The sequence below is a fragment of the Polyodon spathula genome, chromosome 16, assembly GCF_017654505.1.
Source record: "Polyodon spathula isolate WHYD16114869_AA chromosome 16, ASM1765450v1, whole genome shotgun sequence".
In the NCBI taxonomy this organism is placed as follows: Eukaryota; Metazoa; Chordata; class Actinopteri; order Acipenseriformes; family Polyodontidae; genus Polyodon; species Polyodon spathula.
The window spans coordinates 20,752,161-20,776,133 of record NC_054549.1 but is presented as its reverse complement, the minus strand read 5'-3'; the positions used below and the strand labels follow the sequence as shown (position 1 = coordinate 20,776,133).

The 23,973-nt window shown below is 48.2% G+C and overlaps 1 protein-coding gene across 1 annotated transcript; it reads left to right on the top strand.

Annotated features, from left to right (window-relative positions):
* The first annotated feature begins 3,295 nt into the window (after positions 1-3,295).
* LOC121328496 (lysine-specific demethylase 5C-like) lies at positions 3,296-22,526 on the top strand. Its single transcript, XM_041273180.1, is given in 29 exon segments — positions 3,296-3,911; positions 4,659-4,830; positions 5,602-5,679; positions 6,611-6,733; positions 6,959-7,129; positions 7,704-7,841; positions 7,926-8,049; positions 8,331-8,533; positions 8,711-8,869; positions 8,988-9,107; positions 9,510-9,668; positions 10,217-10,398; positions 11,368-11,530; positions 11,733-11,852; positions 12,382-12,576; positions 12,745-12,926; positions 13,222-13,346; positions 13,492-13,645; positions 13,909-13,999; positions 14,457-14,824; positions 15,223-15,361; positions 16,143-16,322; positions 16,622-16,774; positions 16,973-17,117; positions 17,120-17,703; positions 20,509-20,563; positions 20,893-21,092; positions 21,397-21,576; positions 22,099-22,526. Coding segments are annotated over 28 exon segments (4,644 nt in total). The 5' UTR covers positions 3,296-3,911; positions 4,659-4,686; the 3' UTR covers positions 22,108-22,526.
* The last annotated feature ends 1,447 nt before the right edge of the window (positions 22,527-23,973 follow it).

The window sequence follows — 23,973 nt, the reverse complement described above, 5'->3', positions numbered from 1 at the left end:
AACTTTTCTTTACTTACAAAAATGACGACTTGTTACCATTTACATTGGTGTGTGTGTGTGTGTGTATCTAATATATAATTATCAAATATTAAGAGTTTGTAACTAACATCTTTACGCACACCAATGAAACACTTTATAATGACCCTAATAATAATACTATAATAATCTAAAGATCGCTTTTTATAATATATATATATATATATATATATATATATAATATAATATTAATATATATATGTTTATTAATCTGTTATTATTAATAATTATTATAATATAATGAATGAAACGACTCTACTATTACTGGAAAACTCCTTTTGTAACCTACTTCAACACACCAAAACGTGTCTTATTACTGGAGTAATGAGTGTGGACGGATTGACCCCCAGACTTACTACATCACCGAGTAAAGTGCTGCTATATATAGTAGATATATATATATATATATATATAATATATATATATCTATATATATATAATATTATTATAATCCTATAGGAAAAATAAATAAATGATTGATTATTGAAGGAAGTCCAAACTCCTTCACCCCGTCTCTCTCTCTCTCTCTCTCTCTCTCTCGATATATTAAGACTCTACCAAGGCTGAATTCAGGCACCTCTCTAAGTGGTAGTTATAAAATAACCTTCATTGTAAAGGTAGCAGTGCTGTCAGTGTATTGCAACTAAATACAGAGGGAGGGGAGAGAGGGTTAGGGTCAGAGCTGAGGGACTGGGAGAGAGGGTTAGGGTTAGAGCTGAGGGACTGGGAGAGAGGGTTAGAGTCAGAGCTGAGGGACTGTGAGAGAGGGAGGAGAGAGGGTTAGGGTCAGAGCTGAGGGACTGGGAGTGAGGGAGGAGAGAGGGTTAGGGTCAGAGCTGAGGGACTAGGAGAGAGAGGGTTAGGGTCAGAGCTGAGGGACTAGGAGAGAGAGGGTTAGGGTCAGAGCTGAGGGACTGGGAGAGAGGGTTAGGGTTAGAGCTGAGGGACTGGGAGAGAGGGTTAGGGTCAGAGCTGAGGGACTGGGAGAGAGGGTTAGGGTCAGAGCTGAGGGACTAGGAGAGAGAGGGTTAGGGTCAGAGCTGAGGGACTGGAGAGAGAGGGTTAGGGTCAGAGCTGAGGGACTAGGAGAGAGAGGGTTAGGGTCAGAGCTGAGGGACTAGGAGAGAGAGGGTTAGGGTCAGAGCTGAGGGACTGGGAGAGAGGCAAGAGAAGCAGTGTGGTCCAATCGACAGGTAAAGAGCTGAGGGGTCGGGAGGGTGTGTGGCTCAATGGTTAGAGCTGAGGGGACCGGGAGAGAGACAGGAAGTTTGATTCTGTTGTTTTCTCCAGTCGCTTTGTTCCTGATAATCTCTGTATTGTCTTCCCAGTGTCCCAGCATGTTTAAAAAAAAATCCGTACATGCCGACTGTTTTTGTTATAGCGTTTATACAGTCAGGAATAGTGACTAGGAAATGGACTGTACCATGTCTCCATACTTCAGCGGGGTGTGCTTGCATCTAACGGTGGTGTCTGGACTAAACCATTTGTTTTTATTCTTAATTGTTGTTAAAAAAAAAAAAAAGGCAAAATTCCTTTTAAGTCTATATTTTAAGATATACACTCTTATTAAAATAATTATAATTTTACTAATATATATAATGTCTAGTTAAGTATATTATTATATATATATATATATATATATATATATATATATATATATATATATTGATATATTTGATAATTGCCTATAATATATATTATAAAGAAAGAAATATTGTGAATATTTAATGCTTCTGAGATTATATATAAAAAAATGTTCTTGATGTGGAAAAAACAAATCGTTTTTATTGTATTTTGTTTTTATTTTTGACAAGATGTGTTTGAATTCTGGCCAGAACAGTCTTGCCGCGTAGGTTTTAAAAATCGCTTTGTAATTAGAGTTGTTTGTCAAGTTTAAAATACAAACCATGCTGAAATTTTCTGCACAGCTATAATCGCGCCACTATGCAGTACCGAGCTCTTCCCACAAGATGGTGCCAGAGGACTATATACCGGCAAGTGAAGCGGCTCAGAGCGAGACTTTCTCTGCTCCTCCGTGTGCGTTCAATCGGCGGGTCGCTCCAGAGCTTACCCGGCACGCCGAGAGCGCTTCTCGGCAGGGAGTCGAGCTCAGAGCTATCTTGCTGCTGGAGGTTCAAAATGACCAACCTGCAAATTCATTTTTGTTTCAAACCTGGATTCGCAGGGGAGAAAGTCCACGCACAGGCGGAGGCAAACACCCGGGACCTCTCGCACTAAAGCATAGGCCGATACCGCTTACAAAAGAGTCGGCTCCCTTGCTATATCAGGCTCATGTCTCTCTGTGTGATTACATCACCTAGCAGCCCTGCACGCTACAATATTGTGCAAAGCTCGCTAAAGCAACTGTTTTTATGCACAGCGATGTACTGGAACTGCTCGCTCGTAACGCCCCGTTTAATAACTGCTAACACACTGTAGCGTGCACGGGGGTTGGCAGGTGATGCAATCAGATATAGACATAAACCCGCTCCCGGCTTCCAGCAAGGGAGTCTGGCTCTTCTGTACAGCGGTCTCGGCGCTTCAGAGCCGGCGGTCCCGGGTTCTCGCCTCCCACCTCCGCCTGTGCGTTAACCGACGATCGCCGCGGTATGTTACGGCGCGCACAAGATTTGAAAACTAGTTTTGCATAATCACAATATTACCCAGACTGTCTCGGGCAGTTTGTCACTTTTGCTACCTACAAAGTTCTCATTGATCACTTTCACAACGCGTTGCCAAAATCAGTTATGCGTTTGTGGTCCCGATGGCTTGCCACATAGCGCTCTGCTGGGTGGGGAGGAGGGAGGGAAACTACGCGCTGTGGACAGCAGCGCTTGGTTATATAACAGAATTTGTAAATAAAATATATATTTTTTAATAATACCAAAAAAACTGCAGAATTATAGACCGGACTGCGGCAGCGAGTCGTCCTATCTGTCCTCGGCCGCTTGGGGGCGCCAGAGAGCGCAGAACACTTGCGCCGTGACGTCAGCACAGAGGAGGGCAACGACGCTCCAAGCAGCCGGGCCTTCCTTCCACCGTCAGAGCCTGCTGGGGACTGCGCGTATCCCTGCGCGTCGCCTTTACCTCTCTCACCTCAAACATAATGCAAAAACAAACAGAGAGACGGGCGCCACCGCAGACCACTTTGTAATTTGGTTTTCAGCCATCCGAAGAGAAGACAAGCGGGTTCCCGTGCCGGGCTGCCGCGGTTTGTTGTCGGGGGTGAAGAAGGAGGGGGACTGGTTGTCTGCGCGGAGGGATGCTGGTGTTGGCGAAGCCGGGGCGGCGAGGGCCGTGATGAAGCGAAGATGGCCGCTCGGGGACGCAGAGCGCAGCGGAGCGGAGCAATCACAAAGAAAAGACAAATAAAAACTACCGAATAATGAAAAGAAAAAGGAAGAAACCCACACCGCACACCGCCAAACGTTATCTCATATAAAAGATATCGAATTGCATCTACGGAACTGCGTGGCTTCGGGGTGAACCCAGAAACGGAAGCGTTGTTTTTGTTTTTGTTTATGTTTTTTTTTTTTTTTTTTTTTATAATAATGAAATTTACTCACCATTTCTGAGAGAGATCTACAAGTGAAGACTTTGGAATAATATATCCATACAATTATAAAAGAACTGGACTGTTCACGTGTTGTTCGGTTGACAGAGATTACCGGGCCGGGACGCTGAGAGACTCGGGGCACAGCCGAGCAAATAATCATCTTAATCGTTATAATTAAAGAAACCTGCGTCGGTTCTGTTCAAAGAAACAGAAAACCCGCCTGTCTGTGGAAATATTACTACAGCATTTTACAAACTCTTATTATTATTATTTTCATAATTCACGTCCCGTCTGTCAACAACAGAGAGGCATTCAAAAGGTAAACAAACCACACAAACCTAACTTTCTTCAAAGACTCGATAAATAGGTAAATAAACAAATAAATAAAAGCCATTTTAAAAGCATTTTGACAGTGGAAGTGAACACAGACGTTGGTGTCCTCGGTTTATTTGTGTTTGTTTGTCATGAACAGGTTGTGTTAAGAGACAATAAAGATTATAAATCGGTCGGATGTCAGATTTGATAAATATATATATATATATATATATATATCTATATAATATATATACATACACAGATATATATATATATATATATATTTATATTTATATTTTACAATTTGCCCAGAACGATCCTGCCCAACTTCAATTTTAACATTGTAAGTAATTAAAGAGTTGCGACAAGGTGATTCTTTACAAAGTAAAAACCAAAGAATTGAATCTTAGATGACGCCTGAATATTTTTTTGTAGACATTTTTTATGCAGTTATTTTGGATTGATCACAAATGTGTCAATCATAATATTATTATGAATAATAATAATAATAATAGGTTTGTGTTTTGAAAGGTCTAGACGGTTTCTGAAAGGGGTGCTGACCTCATTTCTCCCTCTGCTCACAGGTTTATTGTATGCAATAGTTTATATAATGAAGCAGTTTAAAAAGAAGTAGACACGATAAAGGCATTAATTGAAGACTCCCACAATAGCCAGTTGTGGGCAACACTGACTTGCTCCCCTCTTACCCCCTACCCAGATGTCTAATTGCAATGATTATCCTTTGTTGCAGGAGCTCGGATTGATCGGAGATTGTCACGATGGAGTCGGACGAGTTCGTGCCGCCTCCGGAGTGTCCCGTCTTCGAACCCACCCGGGAGGAGTTCGCAGACCCCCTGGGGTACATCGCCAAAATCCGCCCCATCGCAGAGAAATCCGGAATCTGCAAGATCAGGCCACCGGCGGTAAGATCACCAGGGTTTTATATAGAAGTAATGATTGAATGAATGCATCTTTTTTGACTGGCCTCTATTTAGAGATGGTACAAAGATATTATTATTATTATTATTATTGTCATGTAAGTTTGTCTTGGAATTTGAGGGATCAATTTTGCTTTAATGTTTAATTTCTTTTATCATACATTAATAATAATAATAATAATAATAATAATAATAATAATAATACCATCTTAACCATTACAAGACCACCCGGTGAATCTCCTGGTGTTTTGAATTGTATGTTCAACAGTATTGATTCATCATTGTAGTCACGTGTGCTTGATTCAAATATTAACTGTAAATTCTGATTCTGTCAGCATTGTTCCTAGTGTTATTAATCTCAAGTCCAGGGTTATGAATGAATCTGCTAGTAGTGTTCATTTTAATTGACTATTTATATTGAAGTTAATGGGTGTCAGAACTTAAGGGCACCATTCTGTATATTTAAAATGGGTTGCTGTAGTTCTGCTGGGTTTGACAGTGTAGTCCCACCAGCCAGGCTCTGCCCAGCACACAGCAGGCATGCCAGGGCACTAGGTGACAGCTTTATATAGACACCATGTTGGGTAGCTGCTGTAGTTCTGTACAGGGTTTTGTATTAGCGTTGCCCTGTGTACAGGACAGCACAGCCAGGCTCTGCCCAGCACACAGCAGGCAATGCCTGTGTAAGACACTAGATCAGAACTTTGTGAGGATGTCTAAAACCTCTCTCTCTATTTTTCTTTCTCTCTTTCTCAGGACTGGCAGCCCCCCTTTGCAGTGGATGTGGATAACTTCAGGTTCACTCCCCGAATTCAGAGACTCAATGAGCTGGAGGTGAGTGTGTTTGTGTGTGACTGGACTATACAGCTAACCCTGCTCACTGTGACTGCTGGACTATACAGCTGACCCTGCTCACTGTGACTGCTGGACTATACAGCTAACCCTGCTCACTGTGACTGCTGGACTATACAGCTAACCCTGCTCACTGTGACTGCTGGACTATACAGCTAACCTTGCTCACCACAGACCAAACTCTGAGACAAGGTTGAAACCATCTGGGTGAAATGTACAAGCTAACAGGTGCAAGACCAGAAACCACACTGTCAAGTTCCTGTCTTGGTGGTTTAAATCAAGGCAATTGTACACTGTCTGGCATATACATGTGCAGAGATGGAAATTTGACAGCTGTTGCACAGCAGCATGATCTATTCCTGCTTTCACTATGAGTTTTAATAAGACGATGCACCTGAACTTGTTGCCTAGACATGCTAGGGGCTGATCAAGCTGGTAGTAAAACCTGGAGTGGGTGACACTGCTCTGCAGCAGGAGTCTGATTGCTATCTCTGTAATATAGTGGGGGTGGGAAATATGTGCAGTGCAAAATATGCTGGCCTCAATTACCCCAGGTAATATATTTCTACATATAAAATGTATTTCCTGGAACAATATATTAAGAGGCTCACTGGATCTAGTGGTTAAAGAAAGGGGTCTTGATACCAGGAGGTTCAAATCCCGGCTTAGCCCCTGACTCCCTGTGTTTGTGTGTGTGTGTGTGACCCTGAGCAAGTCACTGAATCTCCTTGTGCTCCGACCTTCTGATGAAACAAAATGAGGTCCTATTGGAAGTGACTCTGCAGCAGCAGCAGTTGTTGATGATGCAGAGTTCACCCCCCCCCCCCTAGTCTCTGAATCGCTTTGGATAAAAGTGTCTGCTGAATGACTCATTGTTAGTAAAATAACACATTTTTCTTCTTTCCCTTTGTAGGCTGAGACTCGTGTGAAGCTGAACTATCTGGATCGCATCGCAAAGTTCTGGGAGATTCAGGGGTCCTCTCTGAAGATCCCCAATATTGAGAGACGCATACTGGACCTCTACAGCCTGGGCAAGGTGTGGGAGAGAGAACTGAGCAACACAGGGAGAGAGACTAAATTCTTAATGCATTCGTTTCCACTAGAAGTCTCTGAGTGTCTTCAATAGAAAAACGAAAAGAAACTTCATAAATTAAACTTTTAATAAACGGTTCCGCTAGAAGTCTTTCTCAGCGTCTTCATACATTCTCTCTCCTTTTCCCCCTCCCTCTACCCCCCCCCCTCTCCCTCTCTCTGTTCTCAGATAGTGATGGAGGAGGGAGGCTACGAGACTGTCTGTAAGGAGCGACGCTGGGTGCGAGTGGCTCAGAGATTGGGGTACCCCCCCGGCAAGAACATCGGCTCCCTGCTGCGCTCGCACTACGAGAGGATCGTGTATCCCTTCGAGATGTTCCAGTCGGGGGGCAACCTCACGGTAACACCCCCCCCACACACACACACACACACACACACACACTCGTTAATATGTGAGTGCACTGACTTTTCCTGACGGTCTTTTTATATTCTGACTCTGTATGTAGATATAAAAATTGTGTATTTCTCCCAGCGGTGTAGTGGTCTGTGTAGATAAGTCTATTGTTAACAAGTCATTTAGCAACTCAGAGACTAGGGGGGTGAACTCTGCATCATCAGCAACTGCTGCTGCAGCTGCAGAGTCACTTCCAATAGGACCTCGTTTGTTTTACATCTCGTCCGAAGGTGTGTAGGAGAACCTGCAGGATGTTTCTACAAAATTCCAGTTTTAGGATTTCTGTTGGGCTTTTGTCCCAGTTTTTGTGTTCAGTGTTTGCAAGTGGTCCCCACACTTCACTGCTGAACAGCAGGATTGCTTGCAGATTGAGAGCCAAATGTTTATTGGTGTTTTGAGTCTTTGTGGTATAGAAAGCCTGACGTGCTTTTTTCTTTAAATGCATTTATAGTCTTCATTTTATATATATATATATAATGTATGTATTTTTCCCTCTCTCTCTCCCCTTCTCGTTCTGTAGCAGTTAAAGTCCCGGCAGCTGTATGACAGTGAAGACAAGGATAAGGAGTACAAACCCCACAGCATCCCCCTGCGGCAATCTGTACCCCCATCCAAAATCATCAACCTGGGGCGCCGGGCCAACCGGCTGCAGCCTGACGTGAGTACCTCCAAACTAAGCGCTCGCTGTACCCCCAGAACTTTTAGTCTATATAGCCGCCCCCCTCCTCTCTCTCTCCTGCAGCCCGAGCCCACAGAGGAGGACATTGAGAAGAATCCTGAGCTGAAGAAGCTGCAGATCTACGGAGCCGGGCCCAAGATGATGGGTCTGGGACTGGTGCCCCGAGACAAGGCCCTGAGGAAGAAAGGTATCTGCAGACCATACAGCCAGTACACCCAGCTCTTCATAGACTGAAACATCTATACGCTAATGGGCTATAAAGTGACTACCGTGCCTCAAACTCTGAACTATTCTGCACTGACCCCTTGGCTGAGTCATCAAAGTGCAATGAAACTTGGTTGGGACATTGCTTGGCTCAGGCTGTTGAGTGTCTGGAGTGTGTGTGTGTGTGTGTGTGTATGGAGCTGACTCTGTACAAATACAGCTAAGCCACACTTCTGTAGTGAGATCTTTCCCTCCCTGTCGCAGATGAGCTCCCCCAGACTGTGGTGGTGAAGGACAGTGTGGGGGTGAAGGAGGAGCCCCTCTCCCCTCCCCCGGGGCCCGACGAGGACGTCAAGCCCTCGGGGGACTCCTTGCAGCCCGACGTGAAGCCAGAGAGCCCCAGCCAGGAGGAGCCCTGCACCAAGATGACCATGCGACTGCGACGCAACCAGACCAACACACAGATCGTGAGTAACACTGAGACACACACAACCAGAGCAACACGCACGCACACACAACCAGAGCAACACACAGATTGTGAGTAACACACACATTGTACAGTATACACACACACACACACACACATAGATCTGTGTCTGGGAGCCGCTGATGTGTCTTTCTGCGTGTGTGTGTGTGCGTGTCAGGTGGACTCCTTCGTGTGTCGGATGTGCTCTCGCGGGGATGAGGATGACAAGCTGCTTCTGTGTGACGGCTGTGACGACAACTACCACACCTTCTGCCTCCTGCCCCCTCTCTCCGAGACCCCCAAGGGGGACTGGCGCTGCCCCAAGTGTGTGGCTGAGGTGAGGATCACCCTAACCCTACACCCTAACCCCTACCCCTAGCTATACACACCACACTTTCTGTGGGTAAGGTGAGTACTGCAGTACCCCCACCTCTCTCTCTCTCTTCCCCCCTCAGGAGTGCACCCGCCCCGCGGAGGCGTTTGGGTTTGAGCAGGCGACTCGGGAGTACACGCTGCAGAGCTTTGGGGAGATGGCCGATGCCTTCAAGGCGGATTACTTCAACATGCCTGTCCACGTGAGTGTGTCTGTGTCAATACACTGTGCTGTATCTCTTATATTCACTATATCAATGCGCTGTGCTGTATCTCTTATGTTCACCCTGTTTCTCTGTGTCGGTGCTCTGTGCTGTATCTCTGTATAGTCACCCTGTGTTTGTCAATGCTGTGTGCTGTTTCTCTTATATTCACCTTGTGTCTCTGTGTTAGTGCTCTGTGCTGTATCTCTTATACCCACCCTGTGTATCTCTGTATAGTCATCCTGTGTCTGTGTCAATGCTGTATCTCTTATATTCATTGTGTCAGTTCTGTGTGCTGTATCTCTTATACTCAACCTGTGTATTTCTGTATAGTTACCCTGTGTCTGTGTCAGTGTTCTGTGCTGTATCTTATATTCACGCTGTGTCTTTGTGCTGTTGCAGATGGTCCCCACAGAGCTGGTGGAGAAGGAGTTCTGGCGGCTGGTCAGCAGCATCGAGGAGGACGTGACGGTGGAGTACGGAGCTGACATCCACTCCAAGGACTTCGGAAGCGGATTCCCAATGAACAACGGGAAGAGGAAGCTGGCACCGGAGGAGGAGGTGAGGGGGGGGAGAGACTGAGGAGAAAGGGAGCTGGTACTGGAGGAGAGAGGGAGGGGTCTGAGGGGAGACGGGCTGATGCAGGATGAGGGAGGGGCAGAGAGGAGATGGGGCTGGTACTGGAGGAGGGAGAGAGAGAGGGGGCTGAGGGGAGGTACTGAGGGAGGGGCAGAGAGGAGATGGGGCTGGTACTGGAGGAGGGAGAGAGAGAGGGGGCTGAGGGGAGGCGGGGCTGGTACTGGAGGAGGGAGAGAGAGACTGGAGGAGGGAGAGAGGGAGGGGGCTAAGGGGAGACGGGGCTAGTACTGGAGGAGGTAGAGGGAGGGGGCTGAGAGGAGACTGGGCTGGTACTGGAGGAGGGAGAGGTTTGACTTATTTTTTCTCTCAAATTCATATTCAAAGGTGTTTTATTGGCAAGACTCTGGTATTACACTGGAAGTACAGTATACCATATAAACAGTGTGTGAGATTGGTAAGGAGAGCCACTTGGGGATTAATCATACTAATTCAGATTGCTGATCTTCTCTCTCTCCCTCCCTGTCTCTCAGGAGTACGCCCGCAGCGGGTGGAACCTGAACGTCATGCCCGTGCTGGATCAGTCTGTGCTCTGCCACATCAACGCTGACATCTCGGGTATGAAGGTGCCCTGGCTGTACGTGGGCATGGTCTTCTCAACCTTCTGCTGGCACATCGAGGACCACTGGAGCTACTCCATCAACTACCTGCACTGGTGAGGAGAGAGAGAGGAGGGGATAGAGAGGAGAGCTACTCCATCAACTACCTGTACTGGAGAGGGGCAGGGGGGAGGGATAGAGAGGAGAGCTACTCCATCAACTACCTGCATTGGAGAGAGGGGATAGAGAGGGGGGAGCTGTCGTATCCTAACAGAGGTGTCTATTGTTTGTTTTGGGGTGCAAGACCAAAACGACCAGCATCCTTGAATGTAGACCAAGTGTGTTAACCCTTTGCAGTCTTGTGTGGGACAGGGTCCGACATTACGATTTTCCCTTTCCAGTCCGATGTCTGGACCTTGTCCCACATCATCAAAAAGACGTCAAGCGCAGGTGTCTAATCGTTTTCCTCCGGAAAAAACAGAGAAAACCTTTCAATGGCCGAGTGAGACTGATAGGAGCCGAATGAAACAGAAAAAAAGGGTGTATCTCATAGCCCCTTCCACTACAGATATAACAAAGGAGAGAGCTGCTTCTGCATCCAGCGCTCAAAGAATATCACAGACATCTGCAGAGCTTTTTGAGATGTTATAGTAATAATAATGACTTGGATCACATTATTGAGGAGTTTGATAAAACGAGTGGTCAGGAGAGGATTTATCAGTATGCACGTCTGTAGAGAGGTATGTGAAAAATACAACGAACAAGGGGTGTGGCTTGGCTGGAGATGCAGTACTGAGTGTCCTTTTGCGATTCAGTGCCTTTTAAACCTGTTTTACTCTTTGGGGGGGGATTTAAACTGCGTGCGTGAAAATAAACTGGACCCGACGCGCCTGGCAAGCGCTGAATAAATGGACCGCAGAGAGTTAAATGAAAACGATCCCATTAATAAAACGGTTCTTTGGTTAGATGATAATTTCTCGGGACCTGCATTTTCCCTTCTAGATGATAGAGAGAGCTGTCTGGGTTTGTTTTGCTGTTTCTTTTGAAGTGTTGAGGAGTCTAATCCTCTCCCCTCTCCGTTCCAGGGGGGAGCCCAAGACCTGGTATGGGGTCCCCTCATCATCAGCAGAGCGTCTAGAGGAGGTGATGAAGAAGCTGACCCCCGAATTGTTTGAGAGCCAGCCAGACCTGCTGCACCAGCTCGTCACCATTATGAACCCTAACATCCTGATGGGGTATGGGGTGCCGGTGAGTACAGAGAGAGAGAAACACTGAGAGCGTTGTGAACCCCAGCATACTGCTGGTTAGTCCCCCCCCCCCCCCCCCCACCCCCCCAACCCCCCCCCCCAAATTCTCAAACAGAGACGGACCTCTCCCCCCCCCCCCCCCCCCCAAATTCTGCTTTTTCCTCAGTTGGTGTAACCCGCTCCTATCTCTTTCCCTTTTCCAGGTGGTGCGTACCAATCAGTGTGCAGGGGAGTTTGTGATCACCTTCCCCAGGGCTTACCACAGCGGCTTCAACCAAGGGTACAACTTTGCAGAGGCAGTGAACTTCGCTGCCGCAGACTGGGTGAGTATCGACGTGTCGATTTTTAACGATTGTGGTTCTGTAATGGGATAATCAACACCAGACTGCAGTATAATCAGGGCTTCAGATTTTCTGTGTTTTACTCCTGTAAGAATTCAGCTGATCCTGCCATTAGAGTCTCTCAATCGCACATTGAGAGACGCCTTGATAGTAAAAATGATTTAATTTACTTTTTTTTTTGTGAAAATGGGGTTTTGATTCGTGTGTGTTGTTCCATTTCTCTTCCCTTCCTCTCTCCATCCCCTCCCACGCTCTCCTGTCTCTCCTCCCTCCGTCCATGTCTCTCCTCCCTGCCCCTCTCTCTCTTCCCCCTTCTCTTTCCCATCTCCCCTTCTTTCCCTCTCCACTCTTCCCCTCTTTCCTCTGTTCCCCTCCTCTCTCTCACTCCGTTCTTCTCCTCTTTCTCTCTCTTCCCCTCTTCTCTCTCACTCTGCTCTTCCCCTCCTCTTTCTCTCTGTCTCTGTTCCCCCTCCTCTCTCTCTCTCCCCCTCTGTTCCTCCCCCCCACCCAGCTCCCTGCAGGACGTCGCTGCATTGAGCATTATCGCCGGCTGCGTCGGTACTGTGTGTTCTCTCACGAGGAGCTCACCTGCAAGATGGCGGCCTGCCCGGAGAGACTGGACCTCAACCTGGCTGCCGCGGTGCACAAGGAGATGTTCATCATGGTGCAGGAAGAGAGGAAGCTGAGGAAGGCGCTGCTGGACAAGGTGAGGAGGAAGGGAGGGAGTTGAGGAAAGCATTGCTGGCTGTCTGACTATCAACTGGCCTCTCTGTTAACTTACCTGTTTATCTCACTCTCTCTCTCCGTTCCCCTCTTGCTCTCCTGTCTCTCCTCCCTTCTCTCTCCCTGTCTCTCCCTGTCCCGTGTCTCTCAGGGTATCACGGAGGCGGAGCGCGAGGCGTTTGAGTTGCTCCCGGATGACGAGCGGGTTTGTGACAAATGCAAGACCACCTGCTTCCTGTCAGCGCTCGCCTGCTACAGCTGCCCCGACCGGCTGGTGTGCCTTAATCACATGGACGAGCTGTGCGCCTGTCCCCCAGAGAGACACTACCTCAGGTACCCCTGTCCACGCTGTCCCCCGGGGAGACACTACCTCGGGTACCCCTGTCCCCCAGAGAGGCACTATCTCAGATACCCCTGCCCCCCTGTCCACCAGAGAGACAGACACTACCTCAGGTACCACTGTTCACACCTATTGGAAGTGACTCTGCAGCAGCAGCAGTTGTTGATGATGCAGAGTTCACCCTCCTAGTCTCTGGAAGTTGGTCTGGACAAAAGCGTCTGCAGAATGACTAAGTAATGTCATTTAATTGGCTGATGCTCACGCTTGTTCTCTCCTCCTCTCTCTCAGGTATCGCTACACCCTGGATGAGCTGCCCACCATGCTGCACAAGCTGAAGCTGAGAGCAGAGTCCTACGATATCTGGGCAGGCAAGGTGAAGCAGGCCCTGGACATGGAGGACGGGAGGAAGAGAGGTGAGAGAGGGAGGGGGTTCACTTCAATAATGCTGATGAAGGCACTAGAGCCCAAACGCTGGTCTGCTTGACTCTGCCTCTTCCAGTCTGTCACCCAGTTTGAAGGCACTGGCTGAAGCGCTCCTCTGCCTCTCTCTTCCCGCAGCAGTGGAAGAGCTGAGAGCCCTGTGCTCTGAAGCTGCTGATAAGAAGTTTCCTGACAATGAGCTGCTGTACCGGCTGCGTGGCACGATCTCCGAGGCAGAGCGCTGGGTGAGCGAGAGCGCCGTCCTGCTGGGGAAGACACGCAGACACACCGGGTGAGAGGAGAGGACGGGAGGGGGGCTGTTGTATTTGTTTTAAATGTACATTGATTTCCAGTGCACAACATCATTTTGTACAGGATAGCCGCACATACGCTGTTACCCACATACGCCTAGCTACACTTTTAAATGAACATCTGTGTATCATGTCTAACTAATCTGCATTGTGTGCTCTGGTCTCCCTGTGCAGCTGGCCCAGTCTCCTCTGTGTAGGTGTGTCAGTCAGTATGTTGACCTCTCCTCTCTCCGCCTTTCTCCAGCCTGCCTAAGATGACGGTAGCTGAGTTGAAGACGTTCCTGGATCAGATGCAGACGCTGCCCTGTATCCTGTCCCAGATCCCCGAGGTGCAGGTGAGAGAACTCTCTCACTCTCTCTCTCTCTCTCTGTCTGTATCTATCCAGGCTGTCCACAAGAGGGCAGCACGCTCCACTCTTATCCCACACTCGCTGCCTGGGAGCTTGCAATACAACTCTGGCCAAAAGTTTTGCCTCATCACCCTCTTAGCATGAACTCACTCAGCTTCATAGAGTCCAATGAAAGCTGCTGAATAATGCTGAATCACACATCGTTTTGGAAATGCTAGTCTGCTGCTGTTATGGCTTCCGTTAGGGATGCCTGTTTGTATATTTTAAAAATATCTAAAGGATGAGTATTTATTTAATTGTCTCAATCCTGAAATTCTAGGGGAAGCAAAACTTCTGGCCAGAGCTGGACATGTTAACTGATGTAAGAGACAGGGTGAAGTAGGCAGATTCATTTATGCTTTACGCTTGCGTTCATTTCTTTTGTCCTCCCCGTGTCTCCCAGGCCGTGCTTTCGGCAGTGGAGCTGTACCAGGGCAGTGCTCAAGCTCTCCTGCAGGGGGCGGCGCTCTCCCCTGCGGCCCCCTCTCAGATCCAGGCCCTGCTGGAGCAGGGGGCTTCCCTGCCTGTGGAGGCCCCCGAAGTGGAGCAGCTGAGGGGGCTGCTGGAGCAGGGGCGTTGGCTGGCGGAGGTGAAGCGGGCCCTGGCCTCGGCGGGGTCGCAGGTCACCTTGGAGGTCATGAGGTCGCTGATGGAGGCGGGGTGCAGCGTGCCACAGAGCGCTGCCGTGGAGAATGCCATGGCCGAGCTGCAGGAGCTGCTGACCATTGCAGAGAGCTGGGAGGAGAAGGCTGGTATCTGCCTGGAGGCCAGGTGAGCAAGACAGGACAATAGTCTGTACAATACAGAGTATAGAGTATGCAGGGGCAATAGAGTCAATAGACTGTCAATACAGTGTATACCTCATAGGAGGCTGTGTGGTCCAGTGTTTAAAGAAACAGGCTTGGAACCAGAAGGTTCAAATCCAAGCTCAGCCCCTGTCTCGCTGTGTGTGACCCTGAGCAAGTCACTGAACCTCCTTGTGCTGCATCTTTGGGGTGAGACGTTGTTGTGAGTGACTCTGCAGCTGATGCATAGCTCACACACCCTAGTTTCGTATCTTGTAACGTGCTTTGTGATGGTTGTCCACTATGAAAAGCGCTATATAAAAGTAGATATTATACAGACAGAGTCTATACAGTCTGTGCAGATTCGGTACTGTACCCCCACAGGCAGAAGCACCCCCCCGCCACCATGGAGGCCATCATTAAGGAGGCTCAGAACATCCCAGTGCAGCTGCCCAAAATCCTGGCACTCAGCGAGGCCCTGAGCAAGGCACGGGCGTGGACCGCCGACCTGGAGGAGATACAGGTAACTGATCAATCAGTACTGATCAATACACACAGCATCCTGGCATTCTCCTCGGTTGCCAGTCTCTCACTCCCTCTTTCCAGTCTCAGTCTCGCTCCCGCTCGCGCTCGCTCTCCGCTCTCGCGCTCGCTCTCCGCGCTCGCTCTCCGGTCTCGCTCGCGCTCGCTCTCCGGTCTCGCTCGCGCTCGCTCTCCGGTCTCCGGTCTCGCTCGCGCTTGCGCTCGCTCTCCGGTCTCGCTCCCGCTTGCGCTCGCTCTCCGGTCTCGCTCCCGCTTGCGCTCGCTCTCCGGTCTCGCTCCCGCTTGCGCTCGCTCCCGCTCGCTCTCCGGTCTTGCTCGCTCTCCGGTCTCGCTCGCTCTCCGGTCTCGCTCCCGCTCGCTCTCCGGTCTCGCTCCCGCTCTCCGCTCGCTCTCCGGTCTCGCTCTCGCTCTCCGCTCCCGCTTGCGCTCGCTCTCCGGTCTCGCTCCCGCTTGCGCTCGCTCTCCGGTCTCGCTCCCGCTTGCGCTCGCTCCCGCTCGCTCTCCGGTCTTGCTTGCTCTCCGGTCTCGCTCGCTCTCCGGTCTCGCTCCCGCTCGCTCTCCGGTCTCGCTCTCCGGTCTCGCTCCCGCTCTCCGGTCTCGCTCCCGCTCTCCGGGCTCGCTCCCGCTCTCCGGGCTCGCTCTCGCACTCCGGGCTCGCTCTCGCTCTCCGGGCTCGCTCTCCAGGCTCGCTCCCGCTCTCCAGTCTCGCTCTCCAGTCTCGCTCTCGCTCGCTCACCGCTCTCTCCTCTCTTCCCCCCCAGAATGGAGAGCACTTCCCCTGCCTGGATGATCTGGAGGGGCTGGTTGCGATCGGCAGGGACCTGCCTGTGCGCATGGAGGAGCTGCGGCACCTGGAACTGCAGGTGGTGACCGCTCACTCCTGGAGAGAGAAGGCAAGCAAGACCTTCCTGAAGAGGAACTCCTGCTACAGCCTGCTGGAGGTGAGAGTGTGTGTGACCCTGTTTCTCCTCTCAGGTACTGTGTGTAACTCTGTCTCTCTCCTTTCAGGGGCTGTGTGTGTGTAACCCTGTCTCTCTCCTTTCAGGGGCTGTGTGTGTGTAACCCTGTCTCTCTCCTCTCAGGTGCTGTGTGTGTAACCCTGTTTCTCTCCTCTCAGGTGTTTTGTGTGTGTAACCCTGTTTCTCTCCTCTCAGGTGTTTTGTGTGTGTGTGTGTGTGTGTGTAACCCTGTCTCTCTCCTCTCAGTGGCTGTGTGTGTGTAATCCTGTCTGTCCTCTCAGGTGCTGTGCCCTTGTGCTGATGCCAGCTCAGACAGTGTGAAGCGTTCCAAGTGGAGGAGGCGGGTGCGGGAGAGGGATTGCTCCCTCCTGTATAAATCCGACATCGACAGCCTGGGTCTATCAGCTCAGGATCTCCGGGATCCCGGCTCCATCGTGAGTTCTCTCGCTCTCACTCTCTCTCTCTCTCTCTCTCTCTCTCTTTTTCTTCTTAAGATCATGTAATTGATGGAAAAAATCTAATACAGGTGTGTTCTAAACAATCCTCCCTCTCCTTTTCTCCTTTGTCCTTCCCTCTCCCCTCTCTGTCTCGCTCTCCATTCCTTTCCCCATTCTTGTCCTTTCTCACTCCAGGTCTCTGCGTTCAAACAAGGCGAGCAGAAAGAGAAGGAAGGAATCCGGCGACTGCAGAAGATCAACCTATCGAAGACCTGCCCTAGTGGACGGGTCTCCGAGGGAGAGGGGAGTGGAGACGCCCCCACCACCACCCCCCCCTCTTCCCTGCCCCCGGGGGGAGACGTGTGGGGGGGACACCCCTGTGGGGCCCCCCCCTACATGGGGCGCGGCCCCCCATGCTCCGCTGCCAGCTCTGCAGAGACTTATTCCACAGCGGTTGCGTTTCTTTTCCCAAACTCCTCCCCCAGACCTCCCCCAGCCCCGCCGCCTCCTCTCCTCCCAGTCCGGTGCTGTGCTGGTGGGACTGGGATTCCAGGTTCCTGTGCCCGCTCTGCCAGCGCGGTCGGCGCCCCAGACTGGAGACCATCCTGGCCCTGCTGGTGGCCCTGCAGCGGGTTCCTGTGCGCCTGCCGGAGGGAGAGGCTCTTCAGTGCCTCACCGAGAGGGCCATCAACTGGCAGAGCCGCGCCGCGGCCGCGCTGGCTTCCCCCGAGCTCCAGGGGGCACTGGAGAAGCTGGCGCAGCTGCAGGACAGGCTGGCTGGGCGGGAGGAAGGCCTGTCAAGTGGTACTGGGAGTGCTGGGAAGGGACACGGTGAAGACAGGACAGAGAGAGAAGAGGGGCACAGCCAGGAGGACAGCAGGGATGGGATGAAAAGGGAGGACGAGAACACGAGTGCAGACACAAAGGTGGGGAGGGGAGAAGGGAGGTGAGCTGGGAGGAGGGGGAGAGGTGAATTGGGATGGGAGAAGGGAGTTGAGGGTGTGAGGAGGGGAGAGGTGAGGTGAGGGAGGGGTGACGTGGGAGGAGGGGAGAGGTGTGTGTAATGTATATATTATATATCTATACGGCTTTGCCAACGAAAACCTAGTAGAATAAAAGTAAGCGGCAACTGTCTGGAACTGACGTCACAAATGCCGCCGTGACTGTCACGGATGTACCTGATTTGTGCAGGAGACCTGTCTAAGGGCCAGGAAATCCATACGTGTTAAATGGAGCTCTGTTCTGACAGGGTTCGTTAGGCGTGCACCTCTATGTTTAAGGCTGAGACGATACAGCTTGCGACAGTCAAGCCTGTGCATCGTTTTTGTGTAAAGAGTTTAAGCAAAGAGTTTTTTTTTTTTTTTGTTATTTGGAATCGGCAATTCTTTTTTGCATTCAGCACAGAGCTTCTCCGCTCCCTTCGGGTCTGACTCGCTGAATCTGCGTGCGATTGAGCGCACCTTCTCCCCCCTGCCCCGCCCTGCCCTGCCCCTGTGAGTGTTTACTGATAGGATTGGTTCTATGCGGGAGTCTTCAAAGTAACAGCAAGTTGAGAGCGTTGTGCTACAATTACAAATACTGTATCGACCGATCTGCCATGCCTTACTGTTTGGAAATTATTTTCTAAAGGAAGATGGCAAGGGAGTAATGTTTGTGATAATCCGGTGCTAATCTGCATGATTTGAGGTGGCACTTTACAAAACACCAAACAAAATTTGAGCATTCATCTCCGCTACCCCAGAGTACAAATGAAGAAAAGCAACCAAGATCGTTCCAAACGTTGTGTCTTTGGTCTAGAAGTTTTAACCCTTTGCAGTCCACTTATTCAGCGCTTGTCAGGCATGTCGGGTCCAGTTTATTTTCACACGCGCTGTTTACATTTTGTTCAGAGTAAAACAGGTTTAAAAGGCACTGAATCGCAAAAGGACACTCACTACTGCATCTCCAGCCAAGCCCCACCCCTTGTTCTCTGTATCTTTCACATACCTCTTTATAGACGTGCATACTGATAAATCCTTTTCTGATCACTCGTTTTATCACCAAACAAAACGTCTTTTTGATGATATGGGACAGGGTCCGGCATCGGACTGGAGAGGGAAAATTGTAATGTCAGACCTGGTCCCACACAGGACCGTGAAGGTTTAAGCATCCTGGCACTGTCCGTTAGCGATCAATGATGCTGGGCAGATTGTCAGCAAGTGCCAGTCATCGCTGAAATCAAATCAAAATGTATTTCTTTAACCCAATTGAAATGTTAGCCACGGACAACACTCGCTAGAGTCACTAAACTGCTGCGGACAGTGGTAACTTTTTTTTTTTTCTTCTTGATTGGTTGTGACTCTGACATTGTTATGAATGTTTAAACAACTTTTTTTCAGGGGAGGGTTTTGCATTGACCCCCCCCAACTGGTAACAAATTGACACAGAAAACTGTTTAATAAGGTGATATATTCTGTAATTACTATACGCATTAGGGGTGTCAGATTAACCCGAAAACTGAAATCGATAATTGAGCCCACAATATCAAATCGATCGATAAAAAAATCGATATTTAGAGTTATTTTTGTTTTACCTACAATACAAAATAAGACATTTCTATGTGATGCTATTACACTGTTTTAGTATCTTCACAACCCTTCATGTTTAGAAAAACATCTGCATCTCCCTGCGACGGGTGATGGCAACTGAATGACAGTCAAAAGTCAAACTAAAATAAAAATGCGTTACCCAGGTACACAAAATATAAACTTCCAAATGAAAAAATATGTAAGTCAGTGCACAGTAAGTTCCTTACTGTGCGTTGTCCTTGGGAAACGTACAACTTGCTCACAGAACTGTAAGTCCAAAAAGAAACAAAAACTATGTATATCCAATCCAGTGTCCATTCAAACGTACTTTTTAAATGTTGTTTGCAAGGGGTAATGCAGCAGCAGCAGCAGAGATTTGTTGAAAGAACGCTGTCATTAGTGGCTGTTTAGGACACCAAAGCCCAGCCGTTTCAGATCCCTCCTGCTTACCGTGTATTTTGCTGCTCTCGATGGGGGTGGTGTTTTTCCAAATGGCTTCTCATGTTCGTTGTATTTGAATTGTAGGGGAGTTCGAGTTTGCATAATTTACATACAACTTTTTTAATTTTCACTCTGTCCTCCAATCGTCCAAAATCCAAGATGATACCAGTATTTGCTTTTCGTACTGGGTGGTGTAACAATTGTCCGCTCAGAAGCACTTCTACCCGCAGTGTTATCACTTTTGTCAGACATCTTTCAATTCTGAAAACGAACGGAAAGAGAATGAATCAGTTTCGCGATGCACTTGAGGGTATTGGTGTCGGGTGTTTAAAGTAGCCATCTCGGTGCCGTCCTGTAATTTAAATGCCAAGATAGGAGGTTCGGTGCAACATTTAGTTTATAAATTCCAGAAATGTAATAAACTTTGCTGTTATCGATGATCTAGTTTTATTATTGGTTATCGTAATATTGTTACGTAATATATTATATGATTATCGATAAAAATATCGATTTTCGATTTTATCGTTGCAGCCCTAATACGCATCAACAGGTGGAATCCGTTGAATGTGGGTAATGGTTTTTAAAGAGTTGTGTTTTATCAAGCTGCTGGTAAAACCTGGAGTGGATGAATCTGCTGTGCAATAGGATTTAGATTACCAGCCCTGTATTTTATGTCAATTAGTTGATTCTGCCTTCAAATTATTATTTTTTTGCCCTCCACAGTCCTCTCAAGAGAACGGACACTCAAGGACGGAAAACTACAGCTCTGGTGTGACAGGTGAGAGAGACCCTTCCCAAACTGTCTTTGGCGACTCTGTTTGAGGCTCAGTGTTACTCCCTTCAGTTTTGCAATCGGTAGTGTTTTCAAAGGCAGCCTCATCTCATTGCAGCTGCCCTATTTCTTGTGCTGCCATTGCCCCTCCGTGGAATACAGAACCAGTATTGCATTGCCATTGCAGTGCATTGTAGATTAGTGTGTTGCATTGCCATTGCAGTGCGTTGTAGATTAGTGTGTTGCATTGTAGTTTTAATGCATTGTAGTTGGTAACCCCCTCTCTCCTCTCCTCTCCCCTCTCCCCTCTCCTCTCTGTCCTCTCCCCTCTCTAGATATTGAGCAGCTGCACGCCCTGTTGCCCCTCCTTGAAGGCCCAGTGATCGAGCTTTCCCCCCAGGCTCGTGAGGAGCTGGAGGAGCTGCAGATGGAAGGGGATCTCCTGGAAGTGTCATTGGATCAGAGCCAGTCCATCTGGAGAGTCCTGCAGGCAGCGCAGAAACCCCCCCTGGACACGCTGGCCACCATCATCGAGGTACAGGAGCCCCTCTGGGGGGGAGGGGGGGATGCTTCAGAACTGTGAAATAGCATCCAGAGTAAAAGGCATTCTGCAGCTGTGGCCAAAAGTTTTGAACATAATTTAGGTCTTTTTTATTTAACGTCTGTAATCAAAGAAAACGCAAAATGACTTTGCAAAAAAACTGTCCGCTGGAAGCCACAGTAGGGTTACAGGAGAATTTCATGTGAGATTTCGAGTTGATGTGCAAAAGACAATTCTCCCTTCCAACAGCGGCATTGAGAGAATGCATTGATTGTGGTTTTTATTGATTGTTTTTCAGGCCGAGAGGATGGAGAGTCGGTCCGGGGGGAGGGCTCGAGCGAAGGACTCGGACAAGAGGAGGAAGAGGAAATGTGGAGGAAGAGGGGAGGGGCTCCTGAGCGTCTCGAGGGACAGGTTTGAGACGAAGAAAACTAAAGGGGAGGCGGCACAGCCTCTGCACAGCAGCAATGGAGTGGGGGTGAGAAGAGACGGCTTTTCAATTGCTTGGATCGATCCAGTCTGTATTTCTTATATAGCGCCTTTCGTGACGAATCTCTTGAAGTGAATCAAAGGTAACGTGATGATTTCAAACCAAAAAAATACCCCTTTTTAAATTGGACCCTAAAAGAATTGTTCATTATAATTGAAAAAATACCTATAAAATAGCATGATATGTTTTTCCCTTTTAAAAATAAATACGTTCAGTTTAGCAAAATCTGTCTCAAAAGGCGCTTTATAAATGTAATATTGAGAGGGGTTGTAGGGTTGGGAATCAGACTCGCATTGCACAGCAGTGTCACCCAGTCCAGGTTTTACTACCAGCTTGATCAGCCCAGTGGGTCTTACTGTTAAAATCCCAGTGAAACCAGGAACGGATCACATCGCTGTGCAGCGGGAGTCTGATTCCCAGCCCTGCAGGAGAGGGTGAATTATCGAATGGCAGATCTCAAGCGTGCAGTTATGTGTTTTCATCTCCACCTTTTCTCTGTTTTCTTTCCAGATCTTGTGATGGAGTCTGTCCTGCTACTGCAATTGTGTTCTACTTCATTACTGTTTTAGATTTAAATTTTTGGGGGTTTTTTAAAAAAAAAGTTTTGGTCACTAAAAAAAAAAAACAAAAAAAAAAAAAAAAACTCAACAAACTGAAGCTAGAGAGACTGACCCTACAGCCCCTCGGGAGAGGAGGATCGGGGGAGGGGTGGAGAGGGTCAGAATTGGACAGCTATACCCAGCCCGGTCCCCCGCTCTTGATGCAGTTCAGGGGGTGCAAGACTGCTGAAGCTGCAGTACAGGAAAATATAACCGCAGCAGCTCTGCTCTGGACCGCGTGGCCCTGGCTCTCTCAGAGCGGTCCTCAAGCGCTGCTGGGGATGTTGTTACACGCACGCTGTGTCCTCATTAACACAGTTTCTTTTTGTTTATTTGTTTTGTTTTTTAAACATGTCTCGTGCAGTGTCTCCTCTCTCCCTCTCCTCCTTCCCCCTTCTGTCTTTCTCTGTTTTTCTCCCTCTCCCTCTCCTTCCTCTGCCTCCTTTTCCCCTCCTCTGTCTCCCTCACTCTCCTACCTCCTCCTCCTCTCTGTCTCCCCCCTCCTGTCTCAGAGAGGTGGTCTGTCTTTCTATAAGCTGCCAAAAAATAAATACAATTTCACTTTTTTTTCTTGTTTTTAAATGGTGTTGAAGAGAAGGGGCTGTTTTTCAAGTTCAAAAAGAATCCAAAGTTTAAAAAAAAAAAAAAAAAAAAAAAAAAATGGTGACATTTCTTTTTGGTGCTCCTCCTGTTTCCAGAAGTTTCAATCTCAAAACACTCGACTCTATCCTTTTTTGTTTTTCACTGTACTATTGTTCATGGTTTTGTATTATTATTATTATTATTATTACAGTAATCCTGTCCTGCTTGTAATTATTTGTTGAACTTTTTTTTTTTTTATCAGAATGTCTTTTTTCTTCCTGTTATAGAAATAAAAGTTAGACAAACTGTTTTTGAAATTCTGAACTTGGTTTGTGTGTCTGTCTCACTATCTCCGTGTGTGTGTGTCTCAGCTCGTTTACAGCGCTTGCTGGTTCAGAAAAGTCTGACATTCTCATGAGGTCACAGGCCAACTCCCTGAGTATAATAATAATAATCTTTATATAGCGCCTTTCATAGTGGACCAGCCTCACAAAGCGCTTTACAAGATACGAGACTAGGGTGTGTGAACTATGCATCAGCTGCAGAGTCACTCACAACAACGTCTCACCCCAAAGACGCAGCACAAGGAGGTTCAGTGACTCGCTCAGGGTCCCACACAGCGAGTCAGGGGCTGAGCTGGGATTTGAACATCCTGGTTACAAGCCTGTTTCTTTAACCACTGGACCACACTGCCTCCTGATATATTTGAACAGAAGTCTACAGTTTGAGGGAGTCAACGTAGAATCCTGAACACGTGGCTGTCTGACATTGGGTTTCATGTCTATTTGGGCCGAATTTGACCAAATATTACAAATAAACACTGGCTGTAATTTGACGTATTTCGAATTAAAACTCGGCAATTTGCGGATAGCGACCTCTGAATTACAGTCTGCTGCCGCTGAATCCTTGACTGTAATAGCACGGAGGCAGCCACCAGATGGCAGCATAACCTTTATTTACAATTCAGTGTTTATTAATTCAGATTTATTTTGTACCAACGGCGTTCACAAAATGCTAAATATTTGAAGACGGAACCTACTAAGTACTGTACTTGTGTGCGCAGGGTTAGAAACTGCCACTCGCCCTGCACCTAGTCCTAGGTTTAAAAAAAAAAATCTTTCTTTGTTGTATTATTGAAAAATCAACAGAGGCCCGGAGTTTGAAAAGTAATAATACTACTTGAGGGGAGCTCTGAACCCCAGGA